Raw genomic sequence first — 15,920 nt, 5'->3', positions numbered from 1 at the left:
CAAGGAACTCCAAACATCACACTCCGTGTGGATCATGGCCATGTGATGGAACAGAGTTCCTACCAACATTTTATGCTGTTGATTTGTATTATTAGAGCTCTGCAAAAACAGCAGGGCTGCAAAAGGGTCAGGTGAGCAGGTAAGTGTTCATCGGAATACAGGTCAGAAACAAACAAGAACCACTAACAAGCTCAGCAAGGACTGAAGAAATAGGAGAGGCCCGTAAAAATCTTTCCAGCAGTAAAGCCTAGAATAAGGCCAAGCAAAACCAACACGTGTAAGCTGGGGTTTCTGGTCAAGGAAGAGTCCTTAGTTCGGGGGGTAGGTGACCTGGTGGCACCTGTTGATGCACTGGAACGCTGCACCTTCGGCAATCCCGTGAGATGTTTACAATTGCAGTTGACCGCAATGGCAATGGAAGTATTAAGCAAACGAGAGCCAATTCTTTAGCAGAAGGGAAACAAAAAAAGAGGGCAAGTTAATCAATGAAAAGTAATCGACCTGAAATGTTAACTCTGTTTCTCTCTTCACAGATGCTGCCTGACCTGCTGAATATTTCCAGCCTGTTCTGTTTTTTTATTTATCATTAATCAGTGCAGTCTCCTGCTCATCCTGTACCTCTTGATTCATCTATACAACAGCAGCCCTACCGGAGGCCTGGTCTGGACTAACCATTGTTCTCTTGGTCAGGGAAATTTGTTGGTTTCTAAACATTTTTTCCTCTCAGAATTGCTGCACAGGTTGTACAACCATCACCATAAAATCTGATATACAAGCTTCACACATTTAGATCTATGTATACAGGGCAGCAACTTAGATACAACAGTGCAACGATAGACCAAGTTATATAGACAAGGAAAGTACCAGGTTCAGTGCCTGGTTTGTACAAAGTTGGTTGATGTCCACAGGTGTGGTAGTGGAGACAATCCAATTGACATCAGTGACCCCGAGTTAGGGAGGAGTGGTGGAGGGGGTCTAAAGCAACCATTTGAGGGACGCAGCTCCCGATTGCTATCTTGTGCTCTAAGCTGAAAAGTGCATTGTGTGTCGATGCTGGGCAAGAAAAAAAGACTTGCATTTCTATAGCGCCTTTCACGACCACCGGACGTCCCAAAGCGCTTTACAGCTAATGAAGTACTTTTTTTTTGAAGTGTAGTCACTGTTGTAATGTAGGAAACGCAGCAGCCAATTTGCACACAGCAAGATCCCACAAACAGCAATGTGATAATGACCAGATAATCTGTTTTAGTGATGTTGACTGAGGAAGAAATATTGGCCCCAGGACACCAGGGAGAACTCCTCTACCTTTCTTTGAAATAGTGCCCTGGGATCTTTTATGTCCACCTGAGAGACGGGGCCTCGGTTTAATGTCTCATCTGAAAGATGGCACCTCCGACAGTGCGGCACTCCCTCAGCACTGCACTGGGAGTGTCAGCCTAGATTTTTGTGCTCCAGTCTCTGGAGTGGGACTTGAACCCACGACCTTCTGACTCAGAGGCGAGGGTGCTCGCCACTGGCTGACAGAATAGCAGCTGGCTCAGCCGTGACACCGTCAAGTAGCCCGCTGACACTGGCCCACATTGGGCAAATGATCAATTGGGCAATGCGCTGGGTGTAAGGGGCTATAAACAACCAGAGATTACACCCCGGTGACGGGAGAAGACAAATTAGAGTGAAATAGTAACTGAAAACATGGGAGCCAGTCAATAGCAGGTTTTACAATAAATTATTGTTTTATTTCTATGAACAAAGTTGTGTACTGATATTCAATGCACAAACTGACATGTCTGTTATACCAAGTGCATCACACCAGTGACCATGCATGACAGGAGCCATACATCCCAGGGGCTGTTGCAAGGCGAGAATGCAATAAGCTTGCTCCTGGTTTAGTGTTCTACCGCAGACAGTGTCTGGCCGACAGCACTCCCAAGCAGAATGCCAAAGCTTTCACAATCGCCTTATCCATAAAGAACCTCAGTTATACACGCAGTCAATAGTTTATTGTCTTATTCTAGGCATTTGATGTTAAAATGTATTCTGGAAAAGGTCACGTAGCACAGACCATTCTTCATTAATAATTAACGGCTAGAGGCTTTCTCTGCCATTAATCACATTTGGGGACAATGACACTAACACAAAATGGCAGTAATGATATTCAGTCTTTTAACAGATTTTTTTTGTTGGATATTGCAAGGTTACAGTTAGTCAAAAAGGAATCCCTCTGATTAGCAAAAGACAAAGCATCCCTCAGATTTTTTTTTTTTATTCGTTCCTGTGATATGGGCGTCGCTGGCAAGGCCGGCATTTATTGCCCATCCCTAATTGCCCTTGAGAAGGTGGTGGTGAGCCGCCTTCTTGAACCGCTGCAGTCCGTGTGGTGAAGGTACTCCCACAGTGCTGTTAGGGAGGGAGTTCCAAGATTTTGACCCAGCGAGGATGAAGGAACGGCCGATATATTTCCAAGTCAGGATGGTGTGTGACTTGGAGGGGAACTTGGAGGTGATGGTGTTCCCATGCGCCTGCTGCCCTTGTCCTTCTAGGTGGTAGAGGTCGCGGGTTTGGGAGATTCTAGTTGTTCTTGTATCACACTGCAACAAAAAATACTACGAGGAAATCCCTTTTGTAAACCTGCAGCTGAATGCGAGGCCATGAAGCTTTGTGCATTTATCCAGGACTTTGGGGTAATCGCTGTAGGGCCAGCTTTACCCCCAGATGTACACTGGCATGCTAAAACCAAAACACCTTTTCATTCATTGCAAAAATGGAATTCAACTCAGGTGGCAAGTTATCCCTTTCATTATGTCCCAAACTTTTATCCAGAATTAAGTTGATTTATTATAGGGACAGCTTCTTCCTGTGGTCCTGACTCACCTAGGCCTCATTGGTCGCCATGGCAATAGTTTTTTGGCTACAGATCATGGGTCATCTGATCATTTCTGTGCCAACTCCTTACCGAGGTGACGTTTGTTCTCAATCGGGCAGTTGGCTGGAGGTCATGAGTCGAATGTTGTGGGCTTGACAGGAATCAACTCTCCTCTGGGAAGTTTACCCACAAGCCGGGAGGGAGTACACAGTACATAGACCACAGGGAAGCAGAGAAAAAAAGGTTCTTTTTCAAAGCCTGATGTTCACCATCTACTCCATGCTTGTATGGCAGTTTGTCAATGAGCATCATCATCTTCAATAATACTTTCCACCCGGCACAGCCTTGAATAGAAATAATGTATACACCACATGGCCTTAAAAATAAGACATGGAACAGACCACTTATCTCGCACATGTGGAAAGTGGAATTTATTCCAGACACAAGGGCCTCCCCTGGACCATTTCTCTCCAACTCCACCCCCACCAGGCATTCGCACTACCATACTCAAAAATCCCCTCCAGGGTTAAGAACTGAATCTGAAGTGTCTCTGGTCAAAAAAACAGAACAATATTCTACTGAGTCGAATATCTTGGAGAGCACTTCAGATTGGTGACTTCACAAGATGAGGATAAAATGGGGGAGGAGGGGCAAAGGATATTGATAAGCTAGCTAGAGTAATTGTGTAAACAGCTAAACTCAGACTGTATATACGGCGAGTGATCGGTGAGATAAACGAAGATTGTTCCATTTACTGAAGATCACGTATTGTATGAATTACTTTTGTTCCTTCTGGAAAGTACTAAAAGGTGATGACTGTTCATTGACCTGGAGGCAAACCTTCATTCCAGCCTTTTTACTCACTTTTGCATTAGGTTCTATTTTTGGCCTTAAGGTTACGGGAACCCTCCACTTCCGTGGAGGCGGTGAAGCCCTTGGGCAGTAGGGTGAGAAACAGCTCGCTTGTCCTGCTCAATACACAAGTACAAATCAGCCTTTGTAATATTTCTCAGTAGACGTAACTAAACAAGCGACACACTTGGGTAAAACAAGTGCCTCTTATTCTGGATAGCGTTCAAGTGATTAAATCACCTGAAATGATCAGCTCTTCCTCGCTCCAAGGTTCTCGGTGAACTATTCTCTGGAACCCGCTACCACAGGGAGTAGTTGAGGCAACTAGCATAGATGCATTTAAAGGAAAACTAGATAAGGGGGAAAGGAATAGGTTAGGGTTAGGATCAAGATGAAGGAAGCTCGTGTGGAGCATAAACACCGGCACGGACCAGTTGGGTTGAATGGCCTGTTTCTGTGCTGTACCTGCTATGTAATATTGGAACTATCACATGATTCAATTGAAACAGGTCATTCGGTTTTCCCTGATAGTTTAGTCGATAAAATCTGTTTGTAACCAATGTTCCCTTTAAGCTGTGTGGCCACATGGGCGCGCAGCTCTCTGGACCTCCCGTGCAGCCGGCTCTTCAATGAGAAAAACCGCGCACTTGCGGCACGTGCAGTATTCTGAATGGGCCGCGCAGCCCCTTAAAGGGGGCGAGCACCCCAAAAAAAAAGTTAACGGGAACATTGTTTGTAACTGAGCCATACAAAGTAGAAGGTCCCAGGTATGAATTCCAGTCCAAGCTAAATTAGCCAGTCTTAACTGGGATGCTAATTGCTGTTTTACAATGGGTTGTAGTGCTGTGGGCTAGGGAGGTCCCCATTCCCGATTGTTAACCAGTGTCTCCTGCTGGCAAGTGTGCATGTTGGGAAGAGGGCAGGACTGAGCTTGGCTGCAATATCCCCATGATTTAATCGCCTGCCAATGTAAAAAACAAACAGCCGCTCGGGCAAGGTAGCAGAGGGCAACCAGCACCCGTGGAACCATAGCCCAGCAACCACCTTCAGGAGGAGGAGAGAAAAATGGGGAGGGGTGAGGAATTGGCAAAAGAAAGTTAATAGTTTTTAAAAAATAGTCCGCTTAATGGATTTCCACCAATTGACTTGGTCTATATTATTAACAGCTCCAATTGAATAGGTGCAATATGTAAAAGTTTGGAAACCACAAATGCTACATGTTCAATTGTGCGACACGATTTTTGTTCTGTACAAAAATTCAGACTTGGTAACAAAAATGAAGAAACAATAAAATAAAGCAACTGAAGAAACAAAAAATGAGACTGTACGTAGTGTTGTCGGAGAGAGATCAGGCTCTTGTTACAAAAAGAACACTGGATCGTCTGACAGGAAAGGAAGAGCAATACCTTCCATACTGTTCTCCTCGGAGTCTTACATGCTCATTATATATATATATAAAAAAATCCTTTAACTTACTGTTAAATTTTCTTACCCCTTTGGAGCAAACTGAAGGAACACAAAAGGCAACTCATCATCACTGCTTTCGAGTCTCACTGCATCCTTCCAGTACTCGAAATGCATGAACCATGATTGAGTTGTGTAAAGAGATGGTAGGTCACCAGCAAATGCCCATCGCAGCCAAATGCCTGGACAACATACGCCAGATCCTACCGTGAAGAGCAATTTAAGTAATGAACAACTGAAACAAACTGGTAAAAAAAAAAAGAAATACAACTGCAATAACCAGAGCATTTTCTTAAAATATTTCATGTCAGCTGGATAGAAACCTCTCCTATCCAGTTCTGAAAATCCAGGACCAAAGCTTCATCGCGAGCTGCAGCTCTTTACAAAATAAAAAAGGTACCGTCCAAGGTTTTCTGTCATCAAGGTGATATAGTCACTGGCGATTCAAAGTACCCATAATCCTGTTTAGCTGGTATCTTAGAAAGACACATGGCATTTGAAAGCCGAGCCAGAAGTGATTAACGTGTTCCTTTCGGTAGGGGCGTGGGGAGTGGCTCGTTCTGGTCTTTCGCAATTTTTGGGATATGTTCCGATCGGCCGAGTTCAAGTTCAGAATTTGCCCTGCTTCAGTCTGTCGATGTGGTAGCAAATCTTCAAGGCTGGCCCTAGCTTCAGTCCCATATACTTCATCAGCATGTCGCTCCGTAACAACAGCAAAGCCTTCCCGTCGATTTCCTGTGATACAAAGTACAATACAATTTGAGCCATTTTTTGTCGGATCAGTTCCGAAGTCAGCTGTTTTCTTCCTGCAGCAGCTGTCTTCAAAGACAGGCAGCGCAATGAACCAAAGCCTTGGATTAACTCGAGGGGGATTTTATACCGAGAGTGGGTCGCTGGGAGAGTGGCACTCTGGGAGAGTGGCACTCAAGTGAAGACCATTAATAAAAGGAGCGCCATTTTTCCAGTTTTTCTTTCGAATTCTGGTACCAATCTTTACGAGGGGGAAGGACATTAAAATGGGAAGCTGGAGTATTGCACTGGTAGCTCTTGGAAAACTGCGAAACATTGGGTCCTGATGCAATGGAGGATGGAATTTGGGCGATTTATATTAAAAATTAGAATATTGTGCAGTTGCTTCCAATAGTATTATCAGTGTTAAAAAAACATTTAGACACTTAGAGGTTGCTAAAGATCAAAGACATCCATTTATATTAAAACTTACAGCAAGGCAACACCACATCACCTGACTTTATGCTTTTTCAGCTAAAATTATGCTGGCTGTCAATTTGGCATCGGCTGCTTCTGATGTTATCTCATTAGGAGTCATTGCATGTCAAGCCCGCGGGCGGTTTGAAGCCTGCCTTTCAACAACCTTGACTCTCGTGTCAGAAACCAGTGTAAAAATCGACCTGTGGGAGGACAGGAACCAGAGCGTCTCGCGTTGTGCAGAATAGCTTTGTTTTTGGAAAAATAAAAAAAAGGGTAAAGAACATTTTAAAAAATTCATTCTTGGGCTGCGGGTGACGTAAGAAAACTACTAGGCACTTAGTCTGAGTATTAAACACGGCTTTAATCAACTGTTTTACAACATGGAGATCTAGTTGTGTCCTTCACTAGTTCCTGTTAAGAATGTCCTGAGCAAGCTGGGCCCATGCCCGAGTATTTATACTCTCCCTGGACAGCGCCACCAGCAGGCTGCTCAGTATCATTTCATAAGTTATTTCCACATGAATGACAAGATTCATGTCAGTGGGCATTATTGGCAAGGCCGGCATTTACTGCCCATCCCTAGTTGCTGAGAAGCTGGGAGTGGGACTGCTTCCTGAACCGCTGGACAGTTGTTTGATACAGCTGACTGGCTTGCTAAAGCCACTTCAGAGGGCAGTTAAGAGTTAACCAGGTTGGTGTGGGACTGGAGTCATATTTAGGCCAGACCAGGTTTTCTTCCCTAAAGGACATTAGTGAACTAGTTGGGTTTTTACGACACTCTGATAACGTCATGGTCACTTTTTTGAAAAGAAACTGATACCAGCTTTCTATTTACAGATTGTTAAAATTAATTTCAAATTCTCCAAATGCCACGGTGGGAGTTAAACTCACATTCTCGGGATCGTTACTAATCCAGTAACAGAGCCACTACCCTACCAGACTCTGAAGAGATTATTTTTAACCCCACTAATCAGCCAATGATACATAGATACATAGATACATAGAAGATAGGAGCAGGAGTAGGCCATTCGGCCCTTCGTGCCTGCTCCGCCATTTAATGAGATCATGGCTGATCCTTTAATTCAGTATCCCGTCCCCGCCTTCTCTCCGTAACCCTTAACCCCTTTTGCCCGTAGAAATATATCTAATTCCCTCTTAAATATATTTAATGAGCTGGCGTACACTGCCCTCTGTGGCAATGAGTTCCACAGGTTCACCACTCTCTGAGTGAAGAAATTCCCCCTCATCTCTGTCCTAAATGGTTTAGCCCTTATCCTTAAATTATGTCCTCTAGTTCTGTTCTCACCCGCCAAGGGAAACATTCCTTCTGCATCCAGTCTGTCTAGACCTGTCAGAATTTTATACACTTCTATGAGGTCCCCTCTCAATCTTCTAAACTCCAGTGTGTACATCCCTAAACTACATAGTCTCTCCTCATAGGTCATTCCCGCCATTCCTGGTATCAGCCTGGTGAATCGCCGCTGCACCCCCTCCATGGCAAGAACATCCTTCCTCAGATGAGGCGACCAAAACTGTACACAGTACTCGAGGTGTGGTCTCACCAGTGCCCTGTACAGCTGCAGCAAGGTATCCCTGTTCCTGTATTCTAACCCTTTTGCTATGAAGGCCAGCATACCGTTTGCCTTCTTGACCGCCTGTTGCACCTGCATGCTCGCCTTCAGTGACTGGTGTACAAGAACACCCAGGTCTCTCTGTACTTCCCCCCTCTCCCAATCTATTGCCATTTAAATAATAATTTGCCCTCCCGTTCCTGCACCCAAGGTGGATAACTTCGCACTTGTCCACATTATAGTGCATCTGCCATTTATCCGCCCAATCGCCCAGTCTGTCCAAATCGCTCTGGAGCTTCCTGGTCTCTTCCTCTGAGCCCACCCCACCTCCTAGTTTAGTGTCGTCTGCAAATTTGGAAATGCTGCATCCGACTCCCTGATCCAGGTCATTAATGTAAATTGTGAACAGCTGGGGGCCCAGGACAGATCCCTGTGGTACCCCACTTGTTACTGCCTGCCATTCAGAAAATGAGCCGTTTATTCCAACTCTCTGTTTTCTATCTGACAGCCAGTTCCCTATCCACGCCAAAACTTTCCCCTTTATCCCATGAGCCTCAATTTTCCATGCTAATCTTTTATGTGGGACCTTATCGAAGGCCTTTTGGAAGTCCAGGTACACCACATCTACTGGCTCTCCCCCATCTATTCTACCAGTTACTCCCTCAAAAAATTCCAATAGATTAGTCAAGCACGATTTACCCTTTGTAAATCCATGTTGACTCTGTCCTATCCTGTCCCCATTTGCTAAGTGCTCCGCTATTTCATCCTTAATGATGGACTCCAGCATTTTGCCCACAACTGATGTAAGGCTTACAGGTCTGTAATTACCTGCTTTTTCCCTACCCCCCTTTTTGAATAGTGGGGTAACGTTAGCTACCCTCCAATCCATCGGCACTGTTCCCGAGTCTAATGAATTCTGAAAAATCATCCTTAGTGCATCCGCTATCTCTAGGGCCACCTCCTTCAGTACCCTAGGATGCATGTTATCAGGCCCTGGGGATTTGTCCACCTTCAATCCCTTTAGCTTCCTTAACACCATATCCTTAGAGATATTGATTTGCGTCAGTTCCTCCTTTGCCAATGTCCCTATTTTTCCCGATATCCCAGGGAGGTTTTTTGTGTCTTCCTTCGTAAAGACTGACCCAAAGTATGCATTTAGTTGATCTGCCATTTCCTTATTTCCCATTATATATTCCCCCGTATCTGACTGCAATGGACCAACTTTGGTTTTCACCAGTCTTTTCCTTTTGATATATTTATAAAAGCTTTTGGAGTTAGTTTTTATATTTTCCGCCAGCTTGTTTTCGTAAGCTATTTTGCCCCTCTTGATCATGCCCTTTGCCCTCCTTTGCTCTATCTTAAACTGTTCCCAATCTTCCGCTCTGGCGCTTTTTTTGGCTATTTTATACGCCCTATCTTTGGATTTTATGCTGTCTCTAATTTCCCCTGTTATCCACGGTTGAGTCACCTTTTTAGATTTCCTTTTATGCCAGATTGGTATAAACAATTTTTGCAATTTTGTCATTCTATCTTTAAATGTTTGCCATTGTTTATCTACCTCCAGTCCTCCCAGGAACGTTGTCCAATCAGACCTACTCAGTTCCCGTCTCATGGCATCATAATTCCCCTTGTTTAAATTCAGGACCTTAGTCTCTGAGTCAATTTCTTCGCTCTCCATTTCGAGTGAGAAATCGATCATGTTATGATCGCTCTGACCCAAGGGTCCCCGTACAACAAGATTACTGATTAGTCCCTTCTCATTGCACAGTACCCAGTCCAATATAGCCTGTTCCCGAGTTGGTTCCTCGACATATTGATCCAGATAACCATCCCTTAAACACTCAAGGAATTCCTCCTCCTCATTATTTTTACTGATTAGGCTAGTCCAATCTATATGTAAGTTAAAGTCACCTATGATGACAGCTGTGCTCTTATTGCACGCTTCTCTAATTTCCCTCGTGATGCCCTCCCTAACCTCTATTTTACTATTTGGAGGCCTATATACCACTCCTATTAATGTTTTTCGCCCCTCGCTATTTCTTAGCTCCACCCATATAGATTCTGTATTAACTGAGTTAATATCCTTCCTTTCAATTGCATTTATCCCCTCTTTTACTAGCAATGCTACCCCTCCTCCCTTTCTTTTTTGTCGATCCTTCCTAAATACTGAATACCCCTGTATGTTAAGCTCCCAGCCCTGCTCACCCTGCAACCGTGTTTCCGTAATCCCAATTAGATCATAATTATTAACCTCTATTTCCACAGCTAATTCATCTACCTTGTTCCTGATGCTTCTCGCATTAAGGTATAAAACCCTCAGGCTTTTTTTATGCTCACATTTTTTATGAATTAGTTTGGCCCTTTGTTTTTTGTTCCTCACCCTTTTACCATTTATTTCTGTCTGCCTTTCACTTTCCTCTATTTCACTACATAGGTTTCTAGCCCCCTGCCATACTAGTTTAAATGCTCCCGAACTGCTTTATCAAAAATTACCCCGAGAACATCAGTTCCATCTCTGCACAGGTGTAGACCGTCCCTTTTGTATAGGTCACACCTACCACAAAACTGGTTCCAATGCCTCAAAAATTTAAAACCCTCCCTCTTACACCACTGCTCAAGCCACGTATTTAGCCTAACTATGACTGATTTTTATTTACAGGTTGCCATAAATCAACAACGGCTGCCAAACTGGTGAAAGGGGCACGAGATGATTAAATTGAGTGCAGTGTTTGCGGGGCTGCACGAGCGTCAGCAGTTAGCAATTAACAACGTAAGGGATCAAGCCGAAGGCTTTTATATAACCACGCAATCTTCACGTGTAAACATTTACGTGAAAGAAAGAAAAGACTTGCATTTCTACAGCGTCTTTCACGACCTCAGGACATCCCAAAGCGCTTTACAGCCAATGAAGTACTTTTGAAGTCGTCATCATACGTGTCCTCACACTGTTCCCTTTGGGGAACTGTATGAAGTGGTGGAAGGATTTCTGGCCGCATTAACGCTCCTTCCGTGACCGTAACCATCTACATACCAGCCATTAGGGTGGTTAGTCCTATGGCGGGAGGGTTTTACGGGCTCCCACAACCCATACGAGGGGGGGGGGCACCCACACCCATGGATGCAAGTATCCCGCTGGATGTCAACCCAGAATTTAGAGCCGGAGCTCCGACTCCACTTGAGCGGGGTTCAAAACCCTACACCTTCTGGCCCAGCGGCGGGGATGCTACCGCTATGCCAAAGGCCCACTCCACTTTTGAAGTGTAGTCACTGTTGTAATGTAGGAAACGCAGCAGCTAATTTGTGCACAGCAAGCTCCCACAAACAGCAATGTGATAATGAGCAGATAATCTGTTTCTGTGATGTTGATTGAGGGATAAATATTGGCCCCAGGACACCGGGGAGAACTCCCCTGCTCTTCTTCGAAATAGTGGCCGTGGGATCTTCTACGTCCACCTGAGAGAGCAGACGGGGCCTCGGTTTAACGTCTCATCTGAAAGACGGCACCTCCGACAGTGCAGCACTCCCTCAAGTACTGGCAGCCTAGCTTATTGTGCTCAAGTCTCTGGAGTGGGACTTGTACCCACAACCTTCTGACTCAGAGGCGAGAATGCTACCCACTGTATTTGTGTTGTCTAATAGTGACCAAGGATAAATGGTGTGTGTTACACCAAGGCCGTGGTATATAAAAAAAAAAAGTATGATAATCATACTTTTAAATCCCTGAAAAATGTTCAAAAACCATAGCCTATTAAGTATTCCACACTATCACTGAGACTAGCATTTACAACAGATGCCTTTGACATACTCTGATATACCATGGCCTTGATGTAACACACACCATTTATGCTTGGTCAACATCAGACAACACAAATATTATTTATAATCAGTCTGTTGTATGTACAGCTGCCATGGTGTGTCACGGGGAGGAAGCTGCAGGACACTCCAGAGTTTTAACTTGGCAGCAATCTTATTCCTTGCAGAACAAGTTGAGTAATTCTGAAAATCGAGGAGGATTATAAGCAACGTTCCCATGAGGATCTAGCACACTTGGGGTCATTAAAAAAGTTAAGTCATTCTTTTGTAAAATCAAGCACCTCCAAATGCCTCTAACCAGCATTCCCAGAAAAGATGAACCGTCAGTGATCTCCAGGCAATAACAAAGCAGTTTATTTGGATTTTAACCCTTTGTATGCTGCAGCGCGTTTACCTGTCGGGATGCGAGCTTGCACTGTCGAGAGCTTTAAGAAAAGCTACACTATTGACGGGCTTAAAAAAAAAACCTTTGGCATTTCTTTTTTAGTGAATCAAAGCTCTTTGTTATAAATTGCTCCCAACTCCAAAAATGGGAGCCAGGAGGAAGCAGAAAGGTTAGACAAAAAGTTTAATGAGGACTTTCCTTTTTAAAAAAAAAGGGGAACAACATAAATTAGGTAGGGAGAAAAAGTAGATTAAAATGAAAATCAAAAGAAGAGAACGTGAAAGAGACGAGATTGGGAGAAGGGATGAAAAGACGATGGCAAATTGAAAACATATTTTTTTATTAAAAATGTCTTCTAAATTATTATTCTTGCAGTGAAGGGGTAATCACAGTAACAAAGCCACTTATGACATTTGAGCGGCTTTATTATTGTAAACTCGGCTGCCCCGTGTCCTAACTCGCACCAAGTCCCGTTCACCCATCACCCCGTGTCCTAACTCGCACCCAGTCCCGTTCACCCATCGCCCCTGTGCTCGCTGCCCCGTGTCCTGACTCACACCCAGTCCCATTCACCCATCGCCCCGTGCTTGCTGCCCGTGTCCTAACTCGCACCAAGTCCCGTTCACCCATCTCCCCTGTGCTCGCTGCCCGTGTCCTAACTCGCACCAAGTCCCGTTCACCCATCGCCCCGTGCTCGCTGCCCGTGTCCTAACTCGCACCAAGTCCCGTTCACCCATCTCCCCTGTGCTCGCTGCCCGTGTCCTAACTCGCACCAAGTCCCGTTCACCTATCGCCCCTGTGCTCGCTGACCTACATTGGCTCCCGGTTAAGCAACGCCTCGATTTTAAAATTTTCATCCTTGTTTTCAAATCCCTCCATGGCCTCGCCCCTCCCTATCTCTAATCTCCTCACGCCTCACAACCCCCAGAGATATCCACGCTCCTCTAATTCTGGCCTCTTGAGCATACCTGCTTTTAATCGCTCAACCATTGGTGGCCGTGCCTTCAGCTGCCAAGGCCCTAAGCTCTGGAATTCCCTCCCTAAACCTCTCCTCCTCTCTTTCCTCCTTTAAGATGCTCTTTAAAAACTACCTCTTTGACCAAGCTTTTGATCACCTGCCCTAATATCTCCTTATGTGGCTCGGTGTCAAACTTTGTTTGATAATCGCTCCTGTGAAGCGCCCTGGGACGTTTTACTACGTTAAAGGCACTATATAAATACAAGTTGTTGTAGTAATATTAGTGTGTGTTCGAGCATGACTTGGTGTGAGCTGAAAGATTATAAAACCAGAAACGGTCAATTCCCTGGACCTCATAGCTGTTAAGAGTTACTTGCAGCCAGGATCCCTGGCACCCAGGGCAGTGTGGATAGGAGCCCTGTGCGGATACATTGCTGTACACGTACGTGCTTTCGGAATAGGTCTGCGTGAGGGCCCAGAGACTGTGGATCTGCATCTCGAACAAACTGCATCACATCCTCCACAGTCCAGCTGGATGGATCCCTGCTGATCAAACGGGGCGGATCTCGTGCCCCCATAAACCGGTCAGAACCTAGGAAAAGATCACAAAATAACCAGCTGTTATGGTTCGGCACTTTTTTTCCCCACGATTGCTCCGATTTATGAAGAATCCACAAACTATGACTGAAGAATCTCAATTAGTTTAAAAGGGGGTGCAAGAACAGAGAGACCTGGGGGTGTTTGTGCACAAATCTTTGACGGTGGCAGGACAGGTTAACAAAGCATACGGGATCCCGGGCTTTATAAATAGAGGCAAAGGGCAGGATTTTCATTGGGCCGTGGAGGCGGGATTGGAGGCGTGTGGGGGGTTAAAATCTCAAAATCGGAGGGCATGAACCCATCCTGCCCCCAACCCGCCTCCATGCCAGTTTCAAAGGAGGCGGATACCCGACCTGTGCTGGGAGCCGCCTCCCCGAGGCGGGAAGGGGATTAGTGCCAATTAACTGCCTGTTAACAGGCAGTTTTTAGCCTAATCCCTATTTTAATTGTTGAAGTGTGGGATTCCCGACGGCTCCAAACCACACCAAGTTAGCGAGGCGGACCGTCGGGCTGAACATATGAACATAACATAAGTAGGAGCAGGAGTAGGCCATACGGCCCCTCGGGCCTGCTCCGCCATTCAATAGGATCATGGCTGATCCGAATCTAGACTCACGTCCACTTCCCTGCCCTCTCCCCGTAACCCCTAATTCCCTTATCTGCTAGGAAACTGTCTATCTCCATTTTAAATTTATTTAATGTTGCAGCTTCCACAGCTCTCTGGGGTAGCAAATTCCATAGATTTACTACCCTCTGAGTGAAGAAGTTTCTCCTCATCTCAGTTTTGAAAGGGCAGCCCCTTATTCTTAGATTATGCCCCCTAGTTCTAGTCTCACCTATCAGTGGAAACATCCTCCCCGCATCCACCCGATCAAGCCCCCTCACAATCTTATATGTTTCGATAAGATCGCCTCTCATTCTTCTGAATTCCAATGAGTAGAGTCCCAACCTACTCAACCTTTCCTCATACGTCAACCCCCTCATCTCCGTAATCAACCGAGTGAACCTTCTCTGAACCGCCTCGAGAGCAAGTATATCTTTTCTTAAATATGGAAACCAAAACTGCACGCAGTATTCCAGGTGTGGCCTCACCAATACCCTGTATAACTGCAGCAAGGCTGCCCTGTTTTTATACTCCATCCCCCTTGCAATAAAAGCCAAGATTCCATTGGCCTTCCTGATCACCTGCTGCACCTGCATACTAACTTTTTGTGTTTCATGCACCAGGACCCCCAGATCCCTTTGTACTGTAGCACTTTGCAGTTTCTCTCCATTTAGATAATAACTTGCTCTTTGATTTTTTCTGCCAAAGTGCATAACCTCACACTTTTCAACATTATATTGCATCTGCCAAATCTCTGCCCACTCACTTAGCCTGTCTATGTCCTTTTGCAGGTTTTTTATGTCATCCTCACTCATTGCTTTCCCTCCCATCTTTGTATCGTCGGCAAACTTGGATATGTTGCACTCGGTCCCTTCCTCCAAATCGTTAATATAGATTGTAAAGAGTTGGGGTCCCAGCACTGACCCCTGCGGAACACCACTAGTTACTGATTGTCAGCCCGAGAATGAACCATTTATCCCAACTCTTTGTTTTCTGTTAGACAGCCAATCTTCCACCCATGCCAGTATATTACCCCCAATCCCGTGATTTCTTATCTTGATCAGTAATCTTTTGTGTGGAACCTTGTCAAATGCCTTTTGGAAGTCCAAATACACTACATCCACTGGTTCCCCTTTATCCACCCTGTATGTTACATCCTCAAAGAATTTGAGCAAATTTGTCAAACATGACTTCCCCTTCATAAAACCATGCTGACTCTGTCCTATTAAATTATGTTCATCCAAATGCTCTGTTACTGTTTCCTTAATAATGGACTCCAACATTTTGCCAACCACAGATGTTAGGCTAACTGGTCTATAGTTTCCAGCTTTTTGTCTACTTCCCTTCTTAAATAAGGGTGTTACATTAGCAGTTTTCCAATCTGCCGGGACCTTTCCTGAGTCCAGGGAGTTCTGGAAAATAATCACCAATGCATCCACAATCCCTACCGCCACTTCTCTCAAGACCCTAGGATGTAAGCCATCAGGTCCGGGGGATTTATCCGCCTTAAGTCCCATTATTTTACTGAGTACCATCTCCTTAGTGATTTTAATCATTTTTAGCTCCTCCACCCCCCCCCCCCATTGCCCCCTGTTTATCCA

The 15,920-nt window shown here is 45.0% G+C and overlaps 1 protein-coding gene across 1 annotated transcript in view; it reads right to left on the bottom strand.

The window, feature by feature from the left end:
- Positions 1–1,714: 1,714 nt before the first annotated feature.
- The window catches only part of LOC147103434 (polycomb protein SCMH1-like), a 260,249-nt gene continuing 246,043 nt past the window's right edge, over positions 1,715–15,920 (bottom strand). The window contains exons 15-16 of the mRNA XM_085963022.1: positions 13,562–13,707; positions 1,715–5,914 (exon numbers count right to left, since the gene is read on the bottom strand). Of these exons, the coding sequence (XP_085819148.1) occupies positions 5,789–5,914; positions 13,562–13,707 (272 nt within the window). The 3' untranslated portion in view covers positions 1,715–5,788. The remainder of the gene's footprint in view (positions 5,915–13,561; positions 13,708–15,920) is intronic.

The sequence above is a fragment of the Somniosus microcephalus genome, chromosome 20 (assembly GCF_052327205.1).
Source record: "Somniosus microcephalus isolate GS21.2 chromosome 20, FLI_Smic_1.0, whole genome shotgun sequence".
Lineage (NCBI taxonomy): Eukaryota > Metazoa > Chordata > Chondrichthyes > Squaliformes > Somniosidae > Somniosus > Somniosus microcephalus.
Note: the sequence above shows the minus strand (reverse complement) of the source record. Positions and strands in the feature narration are given on the sequence as shown.